The sequence below is a fragment of the Heteronotia binoei genome, chromosome 15, assembly GCF_032191835.1.
Source record: "Heteronotia binoei isolate CCM8104 ecotype False Entrance Well chromosome 15, APGP_CSIRO_Hbin_v1, whole genome shotgun sequence".
NCBI classification, from domain to species: domain Eukaryota; kingdom Metazoa; phylum Chordata; class Lepidosauria; order Squamata; family Gekkonidae; genus Heteronotia; species Heteronotia binoei.
In genome coordinates, this window is record NC_083237.1 from 25,863,786 (window position 1) to 25,891,217 (window position 27,432).

Consider the following 27,432-nt stretch of genomic DNA (forward strand, 5'->3'; position numbering starts at 1 on the left):
GTACTTCGGCTTGCTTCCCTAAGAAAATGTGTGCAGAAAGACTAGTTCAAGCTCCACCAACCTCAGGCGCAGAAGTTCTTTCGCATCCCTCAGTTCCATCATTGCTAGGGACTCAGGGGAGAGATCACAGAGTCTAAAATGATCTAGACACCTTTTCTCCCAAGTTCCCACAAAAGAGTCGAAAAAAATCAGATGGGGAAGGCCACCTGGCTTTGAGAGAACCTTCAAGAAGTAACAAAGGGTGTTTAACCACATAGACGTCTCGATGCTTGGGATGCCAGATTCCAACCTGATGGCAGTGTTTGGCACACAACTGGGAACAAACAGAAGCTTGCGCAGGAGTTTAGTTTGTACTATCTCCAACGGCTTGGTGGTTAAATAAGGGGCGATTTCAGCGCCATAGAGCAACTGGACCCTGGTCTTTGCAGTATGCAACCTTAATGCTGCAGGCAAGAATTTGGCCCCTTTGAAGGTATAAAAACGGTACATGGCATTAGCTGTTCTTTGCGCAGATTGTGCAACATAGTTCTTATGTGCCAAACGCTTACCCTGATAATGAAAAATCACCCCCAGGTATTTAATAATTTTTACTTGCTCAATGGGTTTACCATTTAGAAACCAACAATGAGCCTTGAAACGTTTGGCGAAAACTAAAACCTTGGTTTTATCTAGATTAATTTCCAACTTTTCCTGCAGACTGGTCTGGGTTAGATGGCGAAGGGCCCTTCACATACCAATCTGTGTCCTGGATAGCATAAGCACGTTGTCAGCATACGCCAGAACTGGAATATGCCGATTGGCGAGCTTGGGAGGATGTAAAGCCAAATCATTAAAGGAGGTTAGAAGTAAATTTATGTACAAATTGAAAAGCAAGGGGGCGAGCACACAACCCTGTCTGACACCCTTGTTCACTAAAATTGGTTGGGTTAAATGGCCTTGAGATGAGCATCTTATCCTGATGCCCGAGTTACTGTAAAGGCTAACCATTAGCAACAACAGCCGTCTGTCGATAGACAAAGCTGCAAGCTTGTCCCATAACCTGGATCTGGGTATCAGATCAAAGGCAGCCTTAAAGTCGACAAAAGCTGTAAAGAGTCTGGAGCCCTTTGTGGCCAAATATTTATCAACCAGAAATTGCAGCACCAAAGTCTGATCAAGGTGGGATCTTCCAGGGCAGAAGGCAGCCTGAACATTGGCAATAATGCCTTGAGAATCCATCCAGGCCGTAAGTTTGTCCCTCAGATGTAAGGCATACAGTTTGCTAATAGCACTTAGCAAACTAATTGGCCTATAGTTCAAGGGGAGATCATGACCCCCTCTTTTGTAAATGGGCACAATAATCGCTCAGCCCCAATCGGCTGGCATGTTTGCTGTCTCGTCTATATATGAGAAAAGGGAAGCCAATGTTGGAGCCCACCAATCCTGATGCTCTTTGAGTAGGTCAGACCTAATGTAATCCCCCCCAGGGGCTTTCCCGCTTTTCACCCTCCCTAAAAGGGAGTTCACTTCCTCGCAGGTGACAGGATCCCAGGACGGAATGTCCTCTGTTAGCAACTTCGCTCGTAGGGTGGGGCAAGAGGGCTCTTCAGAGGCATATATCCTCTGAAAGTGTTCCACCCACTCTGCAGCAGTAATATGATTTGAAGCTCCGGAGGGGAAAACTTTCAATAGTGGGTTAATTGTATGCCAAAAAAGCGATGAATTGTTTGATTTTGCTGCATTAATCAGGGCCTCCCAGTTTCTCTTAATAAAAGTTTCTTTCTTATGTTGGTAAGTTCCTTGAATTGTTTTTTTAGGACTTTTAACTGCATATAGTGAGCGTCAATTGAGATTCCCTTGCCAGAATCAGGCCAGCTGTAACCTGCCTCTTTAAGGACCTGCATTCTGAATCGTACCACTCGTAAGATCGTCTTTTCAGAACTGTGTTATTATGCGTATAATAGGAGAGGGTAGGTTTTAGGGCAGCAGTTATATCATTATAATGCGAAACAATGTCACCCTCCTTCTCCATTATCATTCTCCTGAGGCCCATCACCTGTTCACACCCCAAGAGACTCTTGATCTTAGTACTGACTCTGGGGGGAGTGGCTCTGACCAATATCCGGTCAGGAGCTTTTGCCTAACGCTCTCCCAGCTGTCTCCAAAGTTATATCTTTTTTCACCCCTTTAACTATATTTTTTGAACTTTTGAAAGATGCCTCCGAAAGGGGGGAAAAAAACCAAGCAGAAGGAAAAAAGCTTTCAGCCTTTAACTAACTTCTTGGAACAGCCGTCCACCTCCCACGCAAGGTTGGGGAGAGATGAGGAACCAGAAACTGAAGATAGCCCTCTCACTGTGAATTTATTGTCTCAAGCTATGTCTAAATTAAGACAAGAATTACGAGAGGACATAACTTCTATGCTTCGACCAATGTGTCAGCGTCTGGATGAATTAGAGAATTCTTGTAAACTGGCAACCCAGACCGCACAAGAAGCCTTAAAAAAAGCTCAAGAGATGACTTGAGATGCATGGACGAGGGAACGAGTTTTAACAATGGACTTTCGTAGTCGGGAGCTGTGCTTAAAATTTAGAGGTTTTAAATCGGATGTGGAAGCTGAAATGGACTTATATATATTCATGGCAAATTGGCTTGCTGAAGTAACCCACCTGGAAGTCGAAATTCTCCCACTCATTCAGAAAGCATATCGTGTTGGCAAGGTATGTGAAGACAATTCGTCTTATACCAGAGATATTGTGTTGCAGTTCAAGGATTATAGAATGAGGCAAAGAGTCTTTGCAGAGGCTAGGGAGAGGGGAGGCTTCGACTACCAGGGGTTAAAGATTCAGGTCTTTCCGGATCTTCCTCCTGAATTTTTAAGAATCAGAAGAGACCTTAAGGACACAACTGCCAAATTGCGGGACTTAAAAATTAAATATAAATGGCTACAATCAGGCAAACTATGTGTCCAAAAAGGCTCCACTTCGTTTACAGCTTATGACGCAGCCTCGGGTGAGATACTACTCTCTAAATTAATTCCCTCCTCCCTTACATCAAGAGTTAATAAGAGAAAGGAATCCTCTCCACTTGTTCCTCCAAGGACAACCCGTGCGTGTACTGAGGAAGTTCATGTCAATCTGGAAGAAAATATGGACTCTATTTAAAAGACACTGAAGCAACAAGAAAAGGGAAAAGCTGAAGAAACTTATAATTTATATTTATTGTTTTTTCTTTCAGAATTAAAGGCTGGGTGGGGTCAGCTGGTGAGAGCACCTGGGTAACATCCCTCGTTTAATTCAGCCCAGGTGAAGAAAGAAGGACTTTCTTTTTTTTTTTCTTGACCTTAATTTTAAGGTCTCCAGGGACTGAGATATATAGTTAGAATTTATTCTTTATGGATTTTTTTTTGAGAGTAGAAGGAATAATCAAGATATAGAAGAAGAAGGAAAATAAGAAGTTATATTGAATGCTTGTGGTATTAAGTTTTAAAAAATCTGTTAGGGAAAGCAGCATTGCTAAGCTTAATTATTCCTCTGCTATAAAAAAATAGAAAATATAAATAGACACATATATATATTAAGTGGTGTGGAATGGTAACATATGAGATATTTTTAAGTTGCATTGTTTTTGATTTGTTATTATGGTACACCTACCTGTTGGAACAGGTAGTAATTGTAATGAGTCTATAATAAAAAATTTGAGTATGAGTACTGACTCTGCTGGACCATTTTACACAGCCAGTCACAGGGCTTAAGTGGTCAGAAGGGTGATGGATCTCTCTAGACTTAAACGGCAAGGCAATTGAGACTTTGAGTGACAGCGGGAGGTGGTCACTCTCAGATCTACTAATAACCCTAAAATCCAGCACTTCTGTAAGCATAGCTCTGGAGGTAGCAACATAGTCTAGTAAAGAGGGCTTGATTCCCTTCCAGTAGGAGCAGGCAGCAGGGTGATCCTCCAGCCAGGAGCCATTTAAAATTAACAAATCATACTTAATACAACATTTAGCCAATAAGAAGCCCTGCTGATTACATCTGTGATCGTTGGAAAGCCGCTTACACAGGGGGAAGGATCAGAGAAAGGGGGGGGAAACGAACCACGCTAAAGAGCCCCAAGCGTTTTAACCTTTCTTCAAAGGGAAAGTGTCCCAAACCTTTAATCATTCTAGTTGCCTTTTTCTGCACTTTTTCCAATGCTATAATATCCTTTTTGAGGTGCGGTGACCAGAATTGTATACAGTATTCCAAGATCCCTTCCCTGACCTGGATAGCTCAGGCTAGCCCCAATCGCTTTAGATCTTGGAAGCTAAGTAGGGTCAACCCTGGCTAGTATTTGGATGGGAGACCTCCAAGGAATACTAACGTCATGACACAGAAGCAGGCAAATGCTTTGCAAACCCCACAGAGTCGCCATAGGCTGGCTGTGACCTGATGGCACTTTCTGCCACCAATAAGATTTCTCAACCTCTTCTGTCCCCCCCCCAGTAACATTGTCTGGTAGTTTATTTAAGTTTGGCCTTCTCAAGAACTTTGGACAGAGCATTTCATTACTACAGGACTTGGAAGGCAATTCAAGTATTTTGCTAAAAACAATCATACCATGATGCAGAAGGGTTTTTTCCTCCAAAAAATCCCAAGATGTGCCCATGAATGTCCTATTCAGCAGCTTGGGAGGCCTCAGTTGCATTTATATGTTTTCAGACTCCAACTAGTTTCTTTAGACCTGGTATGAACCTGTAACAAGATGACTGCCCTCTGCCCCACAACATTCCCATCCCAGCAGAGCCCAAATGTGATTACCCCTCACTGGGACCCAGGCTGAAAACTAGTGAACATGACTTGGCTTATTTATGCTGCTGCGAGAATCATGTGTATGCAAGCGAGACTTATGTTACACTTTTGTACTGGGTCACGGAAATGATAAACAGATTCATGGAGGAGAGGTCTAACAGGGGCTACTTGCCACGGTGACTAAAGGGAACCTCCACATTCAGAGGCAAAAACTTCCACTGAACCCTGGTACCAGGAGGCAACATCAGGGGAAGGCCTCAGCCTCTATGCCCTGTTGTTGGCCCTCCAGAGGTATTGGCTGGCCACTCTGTGGCAGAGGATGCTGGACTAGATGTGCCCCCGGACTGATCCAGCAGGGCTCTTCGTATGTTTTTATGCTTGAGACCTGCATCCCATATACCATCTCATGAGTCATAAAAGAAAAACATTTTTTATTTCTGAAAAGATATGTGGAGACTTGTTTCACAGAAATGAGCTTGCAGTCTGGGCCAGAAATCCCTAAACCCCCAACAGTACATCTATAGCCCCCCACTCATGGGTAATGAGTGCTGCTCTCTGCTGTGATACTGGTTCCTGCTTTATCTTACTGGTTATTTTGCTAATCTGCCTTCTATTGAGGTTTAGAGCGGATTGTTTTGCTCTTAAATATTTTGAAGTTGTGATCTGCTTTAATTTGGCCACTGTAAGGCAACTAACTGCAGCTGCGGTGTGAACCTGAATATACTGAAAGGCACAAACATTCTAATCAATAATCTAAATAGTTTAAAATCAATCTTCCCGCATCAAATTTCCATCCTCTCCCTGTCATTTGACGCATAATGTTCAGCCACGTGAGTACAACACATCTGTATCAAACAGTATCTCCAGCAATGCTCCCTCTAAGCTGTGGAGTCTTGTGAGAAAAAAATTCTACTTCATGAGATACTGGCATTAAAGTTGTGAGCCACTGCACAAATTAGTTTTACTCTGGAGCCATTTTTCTTGAGCTAAGACAAAAATGCGTGAGCCAGAGGCTAAAAAACTGTGAACTAGCTCACACTAACTCAGCTTAGAGGGAACACTGATCTCCGGCATACCTGATGAAAGGTCCTCATAGCCTTCATTTTACCCCCACCTATTAAGCAAGGAGTCAAGCCACATCTAAAGTGTAGCCTAACAACTGTTTCAAAGAGGTGCTTTTTTTTCTTGGCGGGGGGGGGGGGGGGCTGAACCAAACTTGAGGTGTGAATCTGAACTGTGTTGGTTTACAACAAACAAACAAACAAACCCCTATCTGAACCACTTTTGGGGCTCAGCTTCAAGTCTGGTTCAATATCCTGCTAAAAACAATCTGTTCCAAAAAATGCATTTGCTCTTGCGGATGTCACACACCAGCTAATAAAGCATCCTGGTACCGGATTTCTGCCAGAGCTTAACACAATAAAAACTGCTTAAAGAGTGCTTTGAAAAGGCCAAGATGTGTTATAAGCCCTGGACCTGCCCTGCAACACTGTACCGATGAGGCAAGGGATTTATCCCAGCTTCCTTTACAATCCATCAGGCAGACAGATCCAGTTAATGCTGAAACAAACAATGTCACTCACTGGTTTCCGTGGGTCTTCTACTTCCCGGATGCTCAGATTCTCCAGTGGAATGATTCCCCTTGGCTCCTTGTCCTATGAATAATTAATATATATATATATATAACTGGAATAGGAGAGATGTGATAATCTGGGGGCCCAAGGAAATCACAGATATGGGATCAAGCTAGAAAGGTCTGGGAGCTGATAGAAGGCTGCAGCTTAAACCAATGGATGCTGATTTGCACTGGAGCAAATGAGCAGGAATCCTTTATCTTGTGGGCTGTTGGGCAAAAAATTCTTATTGCTCGGCTTAGACGATTTGTGACAACTTTGGACCAACGTTAAAGGGGAAGAGAGGGGACTGTGCATTGGCCCTGCTGACTGAAACAAAACTGGATGTAGTGTTGCCTCACCCCCAAACTCACATCTGTCTCGCAGCAAGACCTTACATAGCACAACTTCTGCTGTTAATATCATTGTTTCCAGCTTCACACTTTCCTCACTGGGACTCAAGGCAGATTGCAATTATGGATAAGAACTATTCAGCCAATCACTGGGTAAATGACACAGTACAATAAAGCGTGGATGCCAGGGCCCCTCCCCTCCTCTCCTGTCCATGTGATCTCCCTGCATCGCAGACGACTGGACAGCCCTATTGGATTCCATGCTGCCAGGAAGAGAGAGTGGTGTGCCAAGAGGAGGGTCAAGAGAGAAATGGTACTAACGGTAGTGTACTCAAAGTAATACAGGCAGTTGTCGGTCAAGATGAACCAGCGTCTCTTCCAGGTCTTTACTCGCCCTCCTGAAAGTGAATAGTGGCGTTTAGGTTTCTTGTGTATTTTCTTTAGGCCATTAAGGCTTCCCCAGCCTTTGCATAGATGTTCAATGCAAAAAGAAAACCCGCACAAGAAGGAGAAAGTTTTCCCCTTCCCTTTTTTTTTTGCTTCTTGAGCTGGCCTTCTGGTTTTGCAGGGAGCTTTGTAAATATAACATTGTGATCATCCCAAATCCCCAACCCTCACTCCATGCGCCATCTTGGATGGTGCAGGCCACTTGCCTGCCCCACAATAAAGAGGCTAGCCTTTCAACTGCCACAAGAGTCTGGGGGTGGGGGGACATTTTAAAAAATAACTGGCCCTAGCAGCCAAGCAAGGAGTTCCAGGGGAAGGAATCTGCAGGGTATCTTTTACAACTGTGGATTTATTTTGCAAGCACCGGCCAGCTACTATTTCTTCTGGATAGGTTAGCTTAAGAAGGCAGCGAGTGGTGTAGGACTTTGTCCCCCTGACCTTTAAAGGGTTTCTTGGCAAACTCTAAGCACAAATGCAGCATTCATACATCCTTTTTTTGCTCTTGGATTGACGGCGCATAGGGTAGGATGAGATTTGGCCCAAAGGTCGCTCAGCTGCTGACCTTCCAGAACAAAACTGGATATTACTGGGACACAATCCAGCGATATTGATATTTATCATTGATATTTTGAGCTTTGAAGGCTATGCTGAAGTATTGCAGCATAGATTTTGATTGATGTTTGATGTCCTAGTTCAAATTTAAGCAGTGGTAATGTATGCAATGAGTGCAGCAGATGGTACTAATGGATTTATTCTAAATTTCCCTGAAGGGCTACTCCATAAAGTCAGAAAAAATCACATTGTCAGAGACTACTGGGAGGCTGTTCCTCATGCTGCAATGCAAAGCCACTCTACAAGGCAAAGCTATATTTGCCAGTCTGAGGGCCAACCTCTTTTGTAAAGCCCAGACTCATTCCCAGACACTCCTACAAAGCAATTTGCCATTTCTGGCTTCAGGAATGGGTCATCTGGAGGTGGGTTATATCTACTATAGCAGCCCAGTGGCACAGAGTGGTAAGATGCAGTACTGCAGTCCAAACTCTGCTCATGACCTGAGTTCGAACCCGGCGGAAGCCAGATTCAGAGAGCCGGCTCAAGGTTGACTCAGCCTTCCAAGGTTGGTGAAATGAGTACTCAGCTTGCTGGGGATAAAGTGTAGATCACTGGGGAAGGCAATGGCAAACCACCCCATAAAAGTCTGCCAAGAAAACGTCATGATGTGAGGGGTCAATAACGACCCGGTGCTTGCACAGGAGACTACCTTTACCTCCCCCCCACCTCCATCTTATAATGTGTCACTTTGGACAAACTGCTGGAACCCTGGGAAAGGCCAATCAGGGAGAACCTGAGTTTTACGCTCCCTCCTACCCATGTAATTTCTCAATTTTGAAAAATCAGCCCCAGCACAAACACTTCCAGCTCCCCACCCTTTTCTTCCAACAAGACATACACCTACTCACAGGAAAAAAAAGGATTCTAATCAGTATTCCCTCTAAGCTGAGTTAGAGTGAGCTGGCTCACAGTTTTTTAGACTCCGGATCACACATTTTTGTCTTAGCTCAGAAAGGATGGCCCTGGAGCAAACTAATTGATACAACAGCCAATCAAATTACAGGAACTGCACCTAAAAGTTCTTAAATTTGAATTTTTGCTATTGTATTTTATGCCTGACTGAATTGAAGGTTGGTCTAAAGACCATAATAAGTACCTACTACTACTACTATGCAGTAGCCAAATCGCTTGCTCACAGCTTTAATGCAGTAAGAACATCAGAGAAGCCATGTTGGATCAGGCCAATGGCCTATCCAGTCCAACACTTCATGGCACACAGTGGCCAAAAAACCCAGGCACCATCAGGAGGTCCATCAGTGGGGCCAGGACACTAGAAGCCCTCCCACTGTCGCCCCTCCCAAGCACCAAAAATAAAGAGCATCACTGCCTCAGACAGAGAGTTCCAACAATACGCTATGGCTTACAGCCAGTGATGGACCTCTGCTCCATATGTAGCTCACCAAGTAGAATTTTTGCTCACAAGACTCCGCAGCTTAGAGGGAACATTGGTCATAATCCATAACTCAGTCCACCATCCATCTCTAACTCACTGGGCCACGTTCTGGATAATCCAGCACAATTCATTCCCAGCCCTTCTAAACCCCAACTGTCAGCTCCCCACTGCCCCCCCACAAGCTCTCAGCTCCAAAGTGTATGCCCCTCTTCTCACCTACCTCCTGGGTTGGGGGCAGTATTCAGACAGTGGAACAAATGTAGTCCGCGCCGTGGGACGGTAGAGGAGAGAGGGGGGCAGGGCAGCAGTGGTGGGGGAAGAGGGGGCAAAGAGAGGCGGGGACAGGGGAGCCAGGAGAGAGAGAATGGGGGTGAGAAAGAGAAGAGAGAAAGAGCAGGAGCGAGAGAGAGAGAGAGAGAGAAAGGAGAACAAGTTACATCAACATAAGGTAGAAGTACATGGTCAAATCAAAAATCCTCCGACACAGACACAGGCATTTGGGGGCACTGGGATGGGGTAGGGAGGGATGGGAAAGAAGGGTTTAATTTTATTGGGGGTGGGAATAAAGAGACAAAAGTCCACATGGCCAGGCTCCCTAAATGTCACATGGCAACCTATCGCCAAACCGTAGACAGTGGGGTTGAAAGCGATTGGCTCTTAAGCAGTGCAGGAGCCAATCACTTCTGCTGCCATTGTCTATAGGCTGGCGACTGGTTTCTCTAGAGAGGCACAGACAGAGGCTAAAGGAGAAACAGTTCATCCCTAACTTGTCCCCAGTTGGGGTCTTAACCAGGACAGGAACTGGAGTTCCAGAAGAGGGGTATGTTTTACACTTCCTTTTGTGTGAGCAGCCATGGGGGGGGGGGGGGGGTAAGCGGCCATTTTGCTCAAATAACTGTCTCTTTCCTTGGCTCCTGTCTTAAAACTGTGGGGTCACATGACCCTCCTCCTTTCCCTTAACTTCTGATCCACTTCGCTCTAAGCCACGGCCAGCCACTTGGTGGCCCATGATACAATCTGGCTGCTCCTCTGCAACCAATAGCCCCATTCAGGTCAGAGAGGATGAAGTGACCAGCTACAGTTTAACATTACTCATATTCCACTTCTGCAAGAGCAGAACTGCCTCGTTTCCAGTTCTTGACTCACGGCCTTCTCTACCCTGAGGGTTCCCAAGCGCAACCACACTCTGAATGGAAGGAGACAACCAAGGGGGAACTTCTGCTTTCGATGAAATTGAGGGTACAAGACCTTCACTTCAAGCCTGACAATGACAATGAGGATTAGGGCAGCCCATCTGCAAGAATTTTATTCGGGGTGGGGTGGGGGGAACCAGCCCATTCTCCAGGCTTAGGCAATTGGACCATTGTCATTTTAAGATGATGAGAAGGCTAAGTACCAATCAAGTCATCTGTATGTCTTTGGCAGAAATGACACTACAACTAAAACAGTTATCCCTACTTGAGAATCTGTAAGACTGTCGCCCAAACTGAGCGTTAGGCATTGGATGCAGTACCAGATACAGGGTCCGGCAGCCCAAGAATTTCATCTTTTTTTAGAAGAATCAGGATTCTGGTACTTCTGACAGCATAAACGTAGGCCAGAAAACATGTCAACAATGCCTGGTGGAAGAGAGTAGATAGGGGGTTTGATAGGCCTTTTGACAGTGAGGGGGCGGGGTTTTAACAGCCCACATCAACGACTTTGAACGGATCTGTACTTTCGAGGGGGAATCTGAAAATCCCAGCAGACCCCTCTCATCATCCATCAGAGGAGATCCACCTCAATGAGGCGTGGCAGGGAGGCGGGAAGGGAGGAGGAGGGTGGGTGGAGAGGGAGGATGGATCCTGGTTTTCACCGGATCCTTGCGATGGGATGAGAAGTGGATTTCCAGCAGGTCCTGTATGTGGTTGGGGAGGGGAGGGGGATGAGATTGGGCTTCAGGAGGATCCCTTTGATCTGATGAAGAGAGAGGTCATGCTTTAAATGACACAACAGGTGTGGGGGGAAAACAGAGGAGAGCGCAGAGACGTGCAAAGAATCGCTGGGTGGGGTGGGAGGGGAGTGGTGGTGAGGGAGGGAAAGGGTAAGGGAAGCAGGGAACGGAAGGGAAAAGGCCATAGTGTTTAAAAGAGGGAGGGGCGACTCTCACCCAGTTTGAGGAGCCAGCCCTCGCGGTCAGGGTTAAAGAAAGTGTGTGTCAGGTCGTTCCCATCGTCCTCGGGGATCTTGAAGGGCTCGTTACGGATGCTGTCGTAGAGGTTCTAAGGGGAGGGGAGCAAGGGGAGGAGGAGTTACAGGCAGACCACGCCCCTTCCTGAGGCAAGCAGAAAGGGGTTGCGTGCTCTCGTGCGCACGTACGTGTCTTTGGCACTGCAACCGAGACCGTGTTGACAGTGGAGGAAGTAAAAATAATTAAACAAGAAGAGCGAGTGAGAGTGGAAAGATTCAGGACAGTAATTAGCCCCCTAACAGCAACAAATTTAAAATTCATAGATGCGCAACTGCCAGATTGCAGAACAAGCATTATATGCAAAAAAAAGGATGTAAAAGTTCCTCACAAGAGGATTGTGGAGGTTTTGAGAAGGTGGAAACATGCATGAAAAGGCCTCCTCATCCCGCAGCACACTGCCCCAGGTCAGATCACTGGGTCCATCTAGCCTGGCCTCGGGCCTTGCATTTTGTTTTCCAGGCTCTCACCCGCAACAGCTCCTCAGGCAAGTCCCCCCCATCGTTGATGCCACGGTTCATGGTGATGAACCTCTCGACGGTGGGCTTGTCGCGGACGTTGGGATTGTGGAGGCTGGTGTTGAGCATGATCACCGCGAAGGAGAGGACGTAGCAGGTATCTAGGTGGATGGGGGAAAAAGAATGCAAATAGAAATCTTGCTTTGTTCCCTCATTGTTTTTAGGAGGGAGGCAAAATATTTGTTTTGGACGGCACTAGGGCTCAAGTGATTCAATACTGATTTTTTTTTTTTTTAGTTTAACACTGTCGGGGTTTTGATTCCCCCCCTCCCCCTGCTCTCTGCCATGGTCTCTTCTTAAGTTTAATTATATTTTGGCTGTTGGTTGAATTGACTGGAGATGTTCTTATAGAACTGTAACTGATGTTTTATTACTAAGTCACTCATTTTATCCAAAAAGCTAAGCAAAGATTTTACTATTTATTTTCTATCAAGTAATTTCAGTTTCCAAAGCACTTATCACCAATTGCATCATCAATGGTTACCCCAGCCCTCTAAGGTAGGCCAGTGAAGATCGCAATTGCAGTCTGGAGGCTGGGAGATGGGGGCTTGGTTCTGGCCAGCTAGTAAATTACGTTTCTAGACAGGAAGGGCTGTCTCCCCTGCTGTTGGATGCTGAAAACGTTTGCCTACACATCTTTTTTCAGTGCAGGAAGCCCAAGAAAACAAAGTGCATCTCTTCAACCTGCTACAAACCAATCACATGGGATACAATACAAGGATCTCAGACCACAGACTAGACGAGTTTCTCAGTGCCTTCCCTATTTGGGATTCCTGTGTGACGGACAGGAACACAAAAGGTGCAGCTTTCCCCCCATCCCTGCAGCTCCATGTGAGGGGAAAAAAAATCACCGTCCCCCCAATTTGTTAAAGATATAGGGTTGGCCAACAGGAAAGATGAGCAATGTGTTGCAAACGCTTGGTGTTCGTGCTGATCTAGAATTGGCAGCTTGCGCAGATGAATTTATGGCTGATCTAACTTGGATCAGCAGTGGCTTCATTCCCCTTCATTCAAGGGGAGGCCTGCCTCCCACCAGCATCTCGTTTGCAACCAAACATCCCCACCCACCCCTCGTGCAGAACCCAGTACCTGTGGACTGGAAGACCCCTGGGTTGCACAGGCAATACCGCTGGGCGAATGCCTCCATCATCCGGTCAATCTTCTGGGCCTCTCCTGGCAATCGGAAGCTCCACAGGAACTGTCTGGATTGGGGGACAGAGATGTGGGGGGGGGGGACCACAAACAGGCAGATAGGTTGGGACATCTGCTGTGCAACTCCCAGATTTACTCCCTACAAGCAATATTCTGTATTGATTCTCTGAAGAAAAGCACAGCACACCAAGGTTGATGGCTAAAAATGCTCCCCCACCTCCAGCTATTTAGCAAGGAAGGTAGTTTCCCTCTTAAACTCCACTGGCCTAGCCATGTTGATGTGAATTGCAGTAACCTCAAGACTGGGCTATGGAAAAATCACAGAATGCCCTCACCAGGGAGATTCGTTTGTTTCCTTCTGTCACTTGCCTTCTGCAAGCAGATGAAGACATTTTTTTGTCTGACATTCCCTGACTCTCACTGATCCTCTTGCCCATTCACATGTCTATGTGTTTTGTTTAGTTGTTCTGTTCTATGTGTTTTTCAGTTCATTCTGATTTTGTTTTATTTCTGGCCTTGAGACCCTAAGGTGGGGAAAAAAGGCAGCTCAAAACTGTTTTAAATAAATAACTGTAACACAATGTACATGGGATAGCCTTTTCAGACAACATAACCTATGATCCATACCCTTAAAGGACCATCTCTTCCAGTATAAAACAGGCTACTCTGATGGCCCAGTCACCCACATTTTTATCTCCATCCCCTCTTGCAGAGCTTTAAAAATTGCTACCATTCAATCTCAGGGCCTTTACAGTGTTGGCACCAACATTATAAAAATGGGCTTCCTGAAAACAGCAGAGCGATGCCTTCCCCTTCTTTCTTTCAGGATTTACGAGGCCAAATTGTTTAGGAAGATTCTGAAGATGGTCAACAGAACTAACACAGTTCTTTCTTTCTTTCTTTCTTTGGGATTTGTGGGTGTTGGAAAAAAACATTTTTTTTTAAATCAAAGTTTATTAGCTGTTAAGCAGTGGACTGTGATATGCAAAAGCATAAGTGAACGGCAAATCTATTTACAGTGTAAAGTCCACCTGGATATTTGGAAATTCAAAAGGACCCTTGTTCTCACTTTGTTTACACAGTAGAAAAATTGTTTCATGATGGCCCAACAGTGGCCTGTCACTCATTGGAAATTAACCAAACGTTATATAAAAGAGTTTAGGGATACTGCAATTTTTTTAAAAAGGTAGTTAACTGCTGATTTTTACCACATGGACTGCAAAAGAGCCCAACATTCTTGGAGAATGGATACCAAAAACAGCTGAGGCGCAAACAAAAACTTTCCCTTTGTACTAGAAAATTTCCTGTTGGATTGTGCAGTCATAATATTTTTTTTTCTTTTAAACTAACTCAAACAAAACCAGGACTTGATTTGGGTTTGCTGGGGGGGCCACAAGGCTGGTTTATGCACGGCAGAGGAAACTGCAGGACTCTTCCAAGATAAGCAAATGGCTGATTCAGGTCAGGGATCTGGCAAGACCAGTTCTGTCAGCGGCCTGAATGCAAACAATAAGCCCGAACTGAGGGCTGAGGGTCTGGAGACTCACCGAAGGGCCTGCACGAGGTTAAGGTCAGTGAACTCATGCAAGTCAACGAAGGCATGGAGTACGGCAATGTTGAACTCCTCCCTGATGAAAAGGGGGGGGGGGGAGAAGGTTAAAGAAAAGCTCCTCCCCTTGTCATCCCACATGATGACTAGGGTTGCCACCCTCCAGGTACCACCCGGAAATCTCCCACTATGACCATGGATCTCCAGACTACAGAGATCAGTTCCTCTGGAGAAAATGGCTGCTTTAGAGAGTGGACTCTGTTGAGGTCCCTGTCCTCCTCAGGCTCCATATCTCCAGGGACTTTCCAACACAGGGCAGGAAACCCTAATCCATACATGTCTAAGAAAGAGCCCACCCAATGCCCTTTCCTCAGTGACTTTACTCTTTAAATCTACCTTATTCAGGTCTGATTCATGCATGAGTTAGACTGAAACACTTTAGGAAGTGAAGCTGCATTTTAAATACATTTCTGAGTTATGTTTTGAAATGTCAAATTCCTCCCCCCCCCCCGCTGCCACAAATGGAAACAACCAGAATACAAGATTCTAGCACAGCTTTTTTACACCATTATTTCCTACTAGTGGCCCAAGGCTTGCTCCTCTCTCGCTTATTATATCTCAGTCAAGGCTGGAACCTGCCTGCCGACTCTTCCCAGCAGGCTCCAAGCCAACCCCTGATTTCCTGCTCCTTCCTCCCACTGCCTTGTCCCCCTCTCACCGCTCGCCCAGATAGTCGCCGATGGCTGTCTTGTTGAGCCCTTCCCCTTTGTAGAGGAAGCGGGCAATGTCCTCCGGGGTGGAACGCAGCAGCTCATTCTCCACGAGGAACTGGATGCCCTGAGAAAACAGAGATGCTAAGACCCACCAGGCACCTGGGCTTGAAGAGGCCCACCATCCACAGCAGGGGGGGCCACACCATGGTTCAAGATCCACATGTGGTTCTTTTATAATATTGTGTGGTTCTCAAAGCCCCCACTGCCATATCAGCTGGCTTGGAGAAGGCATTTAAAGTTAAAGTTGCTGTCTTTCTACCTCTCCCTCCCTTCCCCATTTATTTTCTTCCTTCCTGTCTTGTAGCTCTCAAACATCTGACAATCATGTCTTGTGGCTCTCTCAGACATCTGATGTTCCTGTCTTGTGGCTCTCAAACATCTGACATTTATTCTGTGTGGCTCTTATGTTAAACAGTTTGACCACCCCTAATTCACAGTGGCCGTTCTCAGAGACCTCAGAAACACTGGCTTTCTTTCTCTAAACTTTAATTCCAATGTGACCTCACTTTGTGGAAATGCAGGTTAGTCCCAGCATCTCCATCCAGAAAAATGTCCAGGGACCCCAGAAATCCCCAACATTGAACCCCAACACCTGCTTACTTTTTTAGGATCCATGTTGAATTTCTTACGGCCCATCCCCATCTTCCGGTTCCTCTGAAGAGTTTTACTGCACGAGATAATGAACCTGTCAGTCCTCTGACTTTTCAAGCAAGTAAATGCAAACTTCTGAAGTTCAATCAGACTTCTAGAAAACACTCATGGGCCAGTCCACCTGAGGCTGCACAACCTCAGAGTGCAGGGAAACGGCTAAGCCAGAAATCTTCTCCATCCTAGGTGTCCACATAAAGGTGTTTTGTCTGGCTGAACTCAGCTGGTACGGGATCAGGAGATGAGTGTAACATGCTTCCCCTGAGAATCTCAACTCGCACGAAATAATGGATAGATATGAGAGACAAAAAGAGGGCAAATGTACATTTGGTACACAGATGAAACGAGGAATTCAGAACTCCCTTGCTGGAGGAGGAAATACTGAATTCAGACATAAGAAACTCTAATTAAACAGACTGGGGGGGCGGGGAGGCACTGGGCATGGTCACAACTGGTGTGCCAGAGCATTCCCTCCTTCTATGGCAGCTATTTTTGTGACTGGTCCATCCACCATGGGCAGGCATTGTTGACAAACCCACTGCTCCTTCTCAAAATTCCAACAGGGCCCCAAACTCTGAGATATGGCCTCTTTCCTGATATTCGATACTATCTGGAAGAATCCACAGTGTGTCTCTTAGATCCTTAAGAGGTCCATGGTATGCAGCCAGGATGCTCTGCTGTAAAGTTCATTCCCCAACAATCACACACCTTACATACAAAAAGGTGGGTGTTGTGAGAGTTTCAGTATGATTTGTCAGTGGTCTCTAGCAGCCCCTGCAGGCAAGAACTGAAAATGCAGGCAAGCTTCATAGTTCTGCTCAAACCAGGAACATCCCAGAATGTTAAGGCATGGTCAAGCGAGAAAGCATAAGGATTAATAAGCTCCTAGTTTTAGCAAAGCTGTCCCAGAGACTGGAGTTAGCAGCTATTTAAAAATATTTCTTTTTGCAGCAAGAAATCAGTCTCCAGGAGCAAAGATGGAGCCATTTCTAGGTACACGCTGTTGCACTCAAAGGGAATCTCCTCTCACCTTCCTTCATTGGCTTCTAGCCCCTCCACCTCGTTCATGGCTTCACTGAGCTCATCTCGCAACCGCTGAATTTCCACCAGGAGCTCCTGCTTCCGTCGGCGAATGTTCTCCAACTCCAGCCTTTCCTCAGGAGTCAGGTCTGCAGGCACTGTTTTGGAAAGACAAAGGGAGAGGGGAGGGCAGAAGAGGATTGACAGACATAAACTTTGACAGCCTCTCTTTGTGGTGGTAAATGGAAACAGTTGCCAGGGGTGAGGTTTTGAATCCAGAGGCTGTCCAGGCTTTGCTTGAACAATCACATGCCAGCACAGCAAGTGGTGATTGGAGCAAAGGAGCATGGGAGCGCCCAAATCTTTAAAACCCACGCATGAGCTATCATCATCTCTCTGTACAAGAAGCTGTTCCTGTCAAAATTCCCTGGAGTTCTGTCCTCCTCTGCACCAGCCACTGTAACTCCCAAAGCAACTTCCATTTATTATTGTGCACAACCTGACCCACTGCAGAGACTGGTCCCTTGTTAGCCAGGAATTCCTTAGATCCCTGGGCCTTCTGCTGGAGAGTCTCCACTCACAGCTGGGTTGTGATAACCTGACCTGAAGCGGGAGTACCAGCATCACAATTTTATGCGAGGAGGAGGAGGAGGAGAGAAAAGGGGAAACCAGCAAGGAGGAAGGCAGCCCTGTATGGACAAAAAAAGAAAAGAAAAGGCAATGGAGGGTCCTGTTTCTAGAAGACTGGAAACAGGCAGGGCCGGATCTAGGGGGGAGGGGGGTGCTTGCCCCGGGCGCCACCGGAGGGGTATGTGCCAAATTGGGTATGGAGTCCATTCTATTCTATTGGCCCATAAGGTAGAATGGGCCCATGAGGGGGCACCATTTTTAAATTTTGCCCCCCCCCCTAAAAAACATGTAGATCCATTCCTGGAAACAGGTGATGGCAAATGGAAAAATATTATCACTATAATGGTGCTTTATATTTTGTTAGAATTATTATGTGGATAAAGTACTGTAAGTTTCCCCACACACCCTTTTATGGATACAGGAATATCTACCAGATGAGGGAAAAGGGAGACTATACTACTGCAATGCACTCTACATAGGTCTCCCCTTGAAGTCAACTCATGAGTCTCCAGCATGGTGCAGAATGCCGTGGTTTGGTTGTTATCCAAAGCTAGGCAGAATATGCATATTACTCTATTCTGCAGTCATTCCATTGGCTGTCCATCAGATACAGGGCTTGACTCAAGATACTGGTCATTACATACAAAGCCCTTCATGGCCTGGGTCCATCATATCTGCAGGACCACCTCTGCCCCATCAGGTCAATTTTGTTCATTAGAGCAGGGTCTTCTGCAGGGACCACCCATCAAATAGGCAAAATCAACAACTGCCCATAAACACACATTCTCTGTTGCAGCCCCCACCTTGTGGAACCACTTGCTTGAGGCCAGAAAGGCTCCCGGCATGCTGCAAACTATGGAAAATGGAACTACTCAGGAGATCTTTCTCATTCTGGTAACAAGGATGTACTGTAATGTAACGCTTCAGAAAGATGCTTTGGTAAAGGGACATGGCCTACAGCAGGATACTGTGTACAGTACATACTGCCTGCAGTTATAAGAATGATCTTCCTATTAATTTCTGCATCATTCAGCCTGTCATATACTTACGCTTGGTCTCAGTTCTGCTTTCAGACTCTGGCAACTGAAACCTAATTGCATTGTTTATTAAATGTCCCTTTCCTGTTGGTTTCATTGTCTTGCATTGCATGATCTGGCAGGGAGTCTTAGAAAAGCAGATGATAACTATGTAAGTAAAGAAAGAAATACATTTCCAGAGGGGAAAAGCTGCACTAGGTGGATTGTCTACCTTTTGTGGAACTTGGGTAGTGCGAGCTGACTAGAGGCTTCTTCTGAGGCCAAATGCACTAAGCTGAGCAGTGCTTCAGCTCAGACACTGAGGTAAGAAAGAGGAGCCCCTCCTCAGGGTCTCAAGCCCGGCATTTCCCTAGGAGTTCCTTCTAGACCAGGTGTGGCCAAACAGTAGCTCAGGAGCCACATGTGGCTCTTTCACCCATATTGTGCCGCTCTTAAGCTCCCACCCCCCCTGTCAGCCAGCTTGGAGAAGACATTTCTCTCTTTAAATCACTTATCCAAGCCAAGTCAGCTGGCAGCTTGGAGAATGCCTTTAAAGTTAGTTGCTTTCTTTCTCTCTCCCCCCCTATTTGCCTTCCTTCCTCCTTGCAAACATCTGACGTTCATGTCTTGCTGTTCACAAACACCTGATGTTTATTCTATGTGGCTGTTACGTTAAGAAAGTTTGGCCACCCCTGTTCTAAGTCCCGCTTTAACTGCCCCAATGCACTCATGAGAGAGAGAAAACACGCCCTCAAGGATCATGGAGAGGGGGTGGAAGGGAGGGTTAGGAGAGAAACCCTTCCCCCAGGTTGCAATGCCTGCACAAAGCTGAGGTCCAGAATCACCTGCTCTCAAGGGAGGGGGAATCTGAGGATGCCCCTTGCTCTTTTGTTCTTATTTGGAGGTCCACTCGAGTCAGACTGACAACAGGCGAAAAGCCTCTTTCAAAGGCCACCCGGTGGGAGAGCGTCCATATGGGTGCGCCAGCAAGGGAGATGCGCCAAGACATGGCTTTAATTGGCTTAGCCGGATCTATACAGTCAGAAGCCTCATTCCCTATGACTGCGGTGGTATAGCCCAAGCTTCCCCCTCACGCCTATGGTACAGCCTAAAAAAAAATCCCTCCTAGAACAGAACGGTCTAAATTGACAGGGGTCACGTATATGCTCGTTACTGCACAGATCTAGTCTTCATGCCCCCCTCCGTCTCTGCGAAATGAGATAGGCCACCCACATCCCCCTCCTTTTCATTCCTCTGGTTCATTCCAACCCCACCCCTCTTTGTAAGGGAGCGGCCCCGCCTCCCCATGGCAAAGAATGGCTCACTTCATCCGCCCGCTTTCCCAAATGGAGTTACTGTTCTCACAATAGTACCTTCCATCTCCCTCCCCCTTTAAAAAAAGTATTCCAATGGAAGCGTCTCAGGGGGGCCCTACCATAGATTCCGTCCTCCATGGTGAGCAGAGCGCCCCACCGGAGGGGAAAGCGGGACTCCCCCGTCCCTTCGTCTCCTTTCTTCGGGGATCCTAGTGGCGGCTGCGATTTCCTCCCGCACCAGCCTGGCCGTACGCTGAAAAGAGCGTTCCGCCCACGCAAAGAGAACAACCAATAGGGAACAGGGAATCCTCTTGGCCGCTTTCCGCCCACGCAAAAAGAACAACCAATAGAAAAAAGTTCTTTCCTACTCGTTAGAATGTGCGTCTGCCACAGCCAATCGGCACCTTAGATTTGATATTGACAGGGAACTCATTCAGTGAAACCTCGGATTTGTCTTATCCAAAGTTCCTGCACATAAGCTTTACTCATGCGCTTGAACGGAAACTCTTCCACTAAAAGGGCCTTTAAAGCAAACGAGGCTCTATCTGCTCTGCCCCTTAGTTGCAATGGGAAGGCCGACCTTTAACAAGGAAGCAGCAAGGGGCGTTCCCCCAATACATTCCATTGATAATAACGGATTTTATGCTATGGCTGGGGCAGGATTTCAACATTTGGCAACAGTGGGAAGCTGCCCTCTAAGCCCTATGCTCTTCTCCTGTCGCTCTCCATAAAAAAAAAAAAGTTGGGAAACAGTTTACCCTGTCCTTACCACTGGCAGTCATTCAGGAGCTTTTCAAGTATAGGTGCTTCTATGCACCTATATGCTTCTATGCAGAGGGTTGGGAAGAAGGACTGCAAAGCACAGCTGCCTCTGAGCAGTGTTCCCTCTAAGCTGAGTGTGAGCTAGCTCACAGTTATTTAGCCTCCGGCTCACACATTTTTGTCCTAGCTCAGGAAGGATGGCCCTAGAGCAAACTGGTTTATGCAGTAGCTCACAAAGTAGAATTTTTGCTCAGAAGACTCCACAGGGGTGTTGAACTTACTTGCTATGAGGGCCAAATCTTGACCTTGTTGGGCCAGGCCACGCGTTTCATAAAATGTAATGCCAGGTAGGGAAGATAGAAACTTTATAAATGACACAAACACACACACTCAGCCTAATCCACCTCACTGGCTTGCTGAGCCTCAACCAACAGGCGGTAGAGAGGCTTGGTTCAGTAGCTCTGCTGTACAATTGAGAGAGCCTGGAAAAGCTAGCTTTCTACCCCCCCCCCCGCCACTTCCTCCCCACGGGAGGAGCTTTGCTCTGTAGCTCCTGTGTGATTGAACAAGCCTGAAAAAGCAAGCAGTGATGCAGAAGGAAGCAAGAGCGGGAGAAGGAAACAGATGACAGTGAGTTGCTCAGGGGTCTGATAGGAGCCCTCTAGGGGCCTGATTTGCCCCCTGAACCACATGTTTGACACCCCTGACTTAGAGGAAGTATTTCCTCTGAGCAAGTAAGGAAGATCCAAAGAGAAGACTGAGAGATCATTTCCAGCAAGCACAGCAATAGTGTAGCACAGTGAGGAGAGTGCTAGATTGGCATCAGGGAGCTAAAATGCTGGCCAAGGAGGTCACTGTTTCTCATTCTCATCTGCTTTACAGGACTGTTGTTAAGACAGAGGGTGGTGCCTTGAACTCCTTGAAGGAAGGGTGTGATTTTGAAAATCTGACCCATTCTGACTAATAATAAATGATAGGCTGATAAACCTAAACAGTCAAGAGTATTTATAACCTACCCAGTCATTACATTTTTATCACACTTTTCCTCCAAGGAGCTCAGCTACATAGTATAGGCAATTCTTCATCTTCACAACAATCATGTAAGGTAGGCTACAGAATTAGCAGGGACTTATACCCAGGTCCTGACTGAAGGACAATTTCTGAGCTCTTTTTACACATGGATAATGGAGGGGCCTCTGTGTGTGTTGGGTGTACAGGGTAGTTTCCCATTATTAGAACTTGACAGACTTTGAGCTCCTACCTGATAAATAGCAGAAAATATTTTTTGTGTGTGCCTGTGTTTGGGAGAGATCTTGGGGAGGGAAGGAGGCAGGGTATAGCCTGATCTCATCAGATCTCCTAAGCTAAGCAGTACTTAGAAGAAAGACCACCAAGGAGGGCTCTGCAGAGGAAAGCCATGGCCAGCAACCTCTGCTTCTCAGTTGCCTTGAAAGCCCCATGCTGGGGTGCCATACATTGGCTGTGAACTGATTATTGTGCCTGGGGGGATTTGGGGAATATTTGTTGAACATATGAAGCTGCCTTATACTGAATCAGACCTTTGGTCCATCAAAGTCCTTATTGTCTTCTCAGACTGGCAGTGGCTCTCCAGGGTCTCAAGCTGAGGTTTTTCACACCTATTTGCCTGGACCCTTTTTTTGGAGATGCCAGGGATTGAACCTGGGACCTTCTGCTTCCCAAGCAGATGCTCTACCACTGAGCCACCATCCCTCCCCAATGTTGCTCATTATTTTGGATGCGAAATGTCTAATGAAATCAGATTCCCCCCCCCAACCCCCCCCCAACTTGTGGGAGGCAGAGCCTCATTCAAAGGACTGCTAATGGAAGAGCACTCATGCAGGTGCACTAGAAAGAGGCTTGGCATTCAGTAGCTCATTTGTTTTACTGCAAAGGTACAGTCCAAGCTCCCCCTCCACTGGAATGGTACTGGCTAAAAAACAAACCTCAAATAAGGGAATGGTATGGATTGGCACAAGACACATCACACCTCTTCTTTACATCTAGTCCTTATCCCTTCCCCCTTCTCTGTGCAATGAGATCGCCCACCCACACCCCCTTCCTTCTCATTACTCTGGTTCATTCCAGCCCCACCCCTCTTTGTAAGAGAGCAGCCCCGCCTCCCCAGTTGCACAGAATAGCTCATTTAACCCACCACTTTCCTAAATGCAGTTACTGGGCGCATCTCACAATGGTACCTTCCATCCTCCCCCCCCCCCCCGGGTTTTCCAATATAAGCGTCTCAGGAGGGCCCTACCATAGATTCCGTCCTCCATGGTGACCAGAGCGCCCCACCAGGGGGGAAAGCAGGACTCCCTGCTGCCCCCTTTCTTCGGGGCTCTCAACCCTGGTATGTCTTCCTCCTGGCAGCCGCTTGGTCCTACGTTGAAAGGAGAGTTCCGCCCACGCAAACAGAAAAGCCTATAGGAAAAAGATATTCCTCTTGGCAGCTTGTACCAAGAACCAATAGGAAACAAACCCCATCTTGTCATTGTAATCAATGTCCGCCACAGCCAATAGGAACCTTCGGGTTGATATTGACAGGGGATTCATTCAATAAAAATTCAGATTTCTTCTATGAGCCCACCCTCTTAGGACCAAGCTTCCACCCATACGAAGCTTTCTCGTCCATCATGGGGTTGCCAGCCGCCAGGTCGGACCTGGAGATCCCCGGGTTTTACAACTGATCTCCATCTGGCTGCTTTGAAGGGTGGACTCTGTGGCACTGTATCATGCTAAGGTTCCTCCTCTCCCCAAACCCCGCCAAAGTCGCCAGGTATTTTCCAACCCAGATCTGGCAACCCTACACCCAAATGAAAAATCTTCCGCGGGGATGGGGGAGGGGGCAGATTCAGGTCCAATGTGCCTCGCTTGCCGATTGTTTCAATAGGGAGTCCGACCCGGTTGATTTTGGACCCCATGAACGAGCAAACAAAGAAATTAGGTGATTGTGTGCGTGCCACAATCAGGGGAAGGTATTCAGCCTTTGCCATTGTCAAGCTCTAACAGTGGACAAGCTGCTCGCTAAACTCTCCTTTACCCACGAGCAAAAAGAGCTGCGATAGAAACCAGCCACTCCAACGGATCTCAGTTTAAGTCCTCGCTTAGCTAGACGCTAAAAAAGGTAAAGGTGCAAGCACCAGTCGTTTCCGACTCTGGGGTGACATTGCTTTCGCCTTTCCCAGACATTTACACTTTACCCCCAGCAAGCTGGATACTCATGCTACCTCTCCCCTAAACCTCCCTCACAGAATTATGAGTTTAAACGTGAAGAAGAGAGAGAACCACATGCAGTGTGCTCTTTGGTAAGGATGGAATTACAATGAATTAAAACAACCTTGAGTATTCGTGTTCATCGAGCTGTGTTTTATCAGTGTCTGTTCCATTTTATCCGATTCCTCCCAGCTCTCGGTGGTGTGCCTGGGTCCACTTTTATTCTCACGGTAGGTAGGTTAGGCTAGTGGCAGCGACTGGCTGCGCAGGATTTAAACACAGGTCTGGAGTTTTGGCAGGGATTCCCAGCGTTATTTGCCCTGGGCTAACGGCCCGCGCGCGCGCGTGTGGTGTTTACGTCCAACTGCCCTGCGCTATTAAAACTTGCGGAAGGTTGAAATGTGCCTCCAGCTGTAGCAGAAAACCGGAAGAGTCGGATCTACACGGATCTTCATGAATTCATATGATTTTTATATTGAAATGAAATCAAACCACTGTAATTCTATAGATCCTGTCTTAGCCTATAGGCAGGACCACAAAAATCATGCCTCCACGAATTCGTGGCGCCTCAGCAGTGCAAAAACTGGGGTCCAAAGCACGGAACCTCATGAATTTTTATGGTGAAATGAAATCAAACCACCATCATGTTGTAGATGCTCTCTTAGACTATAGGCAGCACCAGAAAAATCATGCCTCCACGAATTTGTGGCACCACAGCACTGAAAAAAACATGTTTCCAAACCACGGATCCTCATGGATCCTCATGATTTTTGCTTTGGCCCACCCCAAGATAACCAGCCAATCACATATCATGTCCATGGGCAGATGTTGCACCACAGAAATCGTGGATCCACGGCTTCGTGGCAGCGCCAGGGACCAAAAACTTGCTTTTGGACCACGGATCCTCATGGATCCACATGATTTTTGCTTCGGATCTCCCCAAGCCCACCATCCAGTCACATATCATGTCCATGGGCAGAGTTTGCACCACAGAAATCGTGGATCCACGGCTTCGTGGCAGCGCCAGGGACCAAAAACTTGCTTTTGGACCACGGATCTTCATGGATCCACATGATTTTTGCTTCGGATCTCCCCAAGCCTGCCATCCAGTCACATATCATGTCCATGGGCAGATGTTGCACCACAGAAATCGTGGATCCACGGCTTCGTGGCAGCGCCAGGGACCAAATACTTGCTTTTGGACCACGGATCCTCATGGATCCACATGATTTTTGCTTCGGATCTCCCCAAGCCCGCCATCCAGTCACATATCATGTCCATGGGCAGAGTTTGCACCACAGAAATCGTGGATCCACGGCTTCGTGGCAGCGCCAGGGACCAAAAACTTGCTTTTGGACCACGGATCTTCATGGATCCACGTGATTTTTAGTTTGGGCCACCCCAAACTCACTATCCAATCACATATCATGTCCATGGGTAGAGCTTGCACCACAGAAATCATAGATTCACAGCTTCGTGGCAGTGCCAGAGACCAAAAACTTGGTACTGGACCACGGATCCTCATGAATCCTCATGAATTTTGCCTCAGATCCCCCCAACCTCACCATCCAATTGCATATCATGTCCATGGGCAGAGCTTCCACCACAAAAATCATGGATCCACGGCTTCGTGGCAGCACCATGGAAGAAGAACTTGGTTTTGCACCATGGATCCTCATGAGTTTACACCCCGGAAATCATGGATCCTTGGCATCGTGGCAACATCATGGAGCGAAAACATGGCTTTGAAGCTCATATCCTCATGGATCCTCATGATATCTGCATTGGCTCATCCCAAGTTCACCATCCAATCTCATGTTGCGTCCATGGAAAGAGCTTGCTCCACAGATATAATGGATCCATGGTTTCGTGGCAGCACCATGGATCCAGAACATGATTTTGAGGCACGGATCCTCATGGGTCCTCTTATGAGAAGATAGGAGTCTTGGAAAACAATTTCACAGTAGACCTTTATTCCTGGTTTAGCAGTATCCCCAAATGGACATTCTACACCAGGGGTGGCCAACGACAGCTCTCCAGAAGTTTTTTGCCTACAACTCCCATCAGCCCCAGCCATCAGCCATGCTTGCTGGGCTAATGGGAGTTGTAGGCAAAAAAAATTCTGGAGAGCTACTGTTGGCCACCCCTGTTCTACACTAAAATCATAGAATTGTATAGAATCATAGAGTTGGAAGGGACCTCCAGGGTCATCTAGTCCAACTCCCTGCACAATGCAGGAAACTCACAAACACCTTCCCCAAAATTCACAGGATCTTCATTGCTGTCAGATGCCCATCTAGCCTCTGTTGAAAAACCTCCAGGGAAGGAGAGCCCACCACCTCCCGAGGAAGCCTGTTCCATTGAGGAACCACTCTAAAGGTCAGGAAGTTCTTCCTAATGTTGAGCTGGAAACTCTTTTCATTTAATTTCAACCCATGGTCCAAAAATCATGGATCCACGGCTTTTGGATCCGTGGTCCAAAAGCAAGTTTTTGGTCCCTGGCGCTGCCATGAAGCCGTGGATCCACGATTTCTGTGGTGCAAACTCTGCCCATGGACATGATATGTGATTGGATGTAGGACTTGGGGGGATCCGAAGCAGAAATCACATGGATCTATGAGGATCCGTGGTTCATAACCAATTTTTTTATTTCTGGCGCTGCCACGAAACCGTGGATCCACGATTTCTGTGGTGCAAACTCTGCCCATGGACATGATATGTGACTGGATGGCGGGCTTGGGGAGATCCGAAGCAAAAATCATGTGGATCCATGAGGATCCGTGGTCCAAAAGCAAGTTTTTGGTCCCTGGCGCTGCCACGAAGCCGTGGATCCATGATTTCTGTGGTGCAGCATCTGCCCATGGACATGATATGTGATTGGCTGGTTATCTTGGGGTGGGCCAAAGCAAAAATCATGAGGATCCATGAGGATCCGTGGTTTGGAAACATGTTTTTTCAGTGCTGTGGCGCCACAAATTCGTGGAGGCATGATTTTTCTGGTGCTGCCTATAGTCTAAGAGAGCATCTACAACATGATGGTGGTTTGATTTCATTTCACCATAAAAATTCATGAGGTTCCGTGCTTTGGAACCCAGTTTTTGCACTGCTGAGGCGCCACGAATTCGTGGAGGCATGATTTTTGTGGTTCTGCCTATAGGCTAAGACAGGATCTATAGAATTACAGTGGTTTGATTTCATTTCAATATAAAAATCATATGAATTCATGAAGATCCGTGTAGATCCGACTTTTACCCAGACCCTGGTTGTAAACTAGTGAAAGGTAGAACCTCTTTTGTCCTGAAGATTCCTCAGTGGAAAAAGTTCAGTTCTCCCTAGGAGGCGGAGGACATCTTGGGTGTTTTCCCACCGTCCAATCAGGGAGGCAGGATTCAAAATTCTTCCTC

The 27,432-nt window shown here is 46.7% G+C and overlaps 1 protein-coding gene across 3 annotated transcripts in view; it reads right to left on the reverse strand.

The window, feature by feature from the left end:
- Positions 1 to 23,191, reverse strand: part of CYTH2 (cytohesin 2) — a 35,671-nt gene extending 12,480 nt beyond the window's left edge. Inside the window, exons 1-10 of one of the 3 annotated variants that reach the window (XM_060255987.1) lie at positions 23,073 to 23,191; positions 17,084 to 17,231; positions 16,006 to 16,072; positions 15,351 to 15,469; positions 14,631 to 14,711; positions 13,021 to 13,133; positions 11,884 to 12,032; positions 11,330 to 11,447; positions 7,056 to 7,129; positions 6,352 to 6,423 (exon numbers count right to left, since the gene is read on the reverse strand). In XM_060255987.1, coding sequence (XP_060111970.1) covers positions 6,352 to 6,423; positions 7,056 to 7,129; positions 11,330 to 11,447; positions 11,884 to 12,032; positions 13,021 to 13,133; positions 14,631 to 14,711; positions 15,351 to 15,469; positions 16,006 to 16,072; positions 17,084 to 17,231; positions 23,073 to 23,091 — 960 coding nt within the window. In that variant the 5' untranslated portion in view covers positions 23,092 to 23,191. Of the gene's footprint in view, positions 1 to 6,351; positions 6,424 to 7,055; positions 7,133 to 11,329; positions 11,448 to 11,883; positions 12,033 to 13,020; positions 13,134 to 14,630; positions 14,712 to 15,350; positions 15,470 to 16,005; positions 16,073 to 17,083; positions 17,232 to 20,154; positions 20,279 to 23,072 lie in introns of those variants that run through there. The other 2 variants (XM_060255986.1, XM_060255988.1) reach the window with 2 other exon arrangements.
- Between the last annotated feature and the right edge of the window lie 4,241 nt (positions 23,192 to 27,432).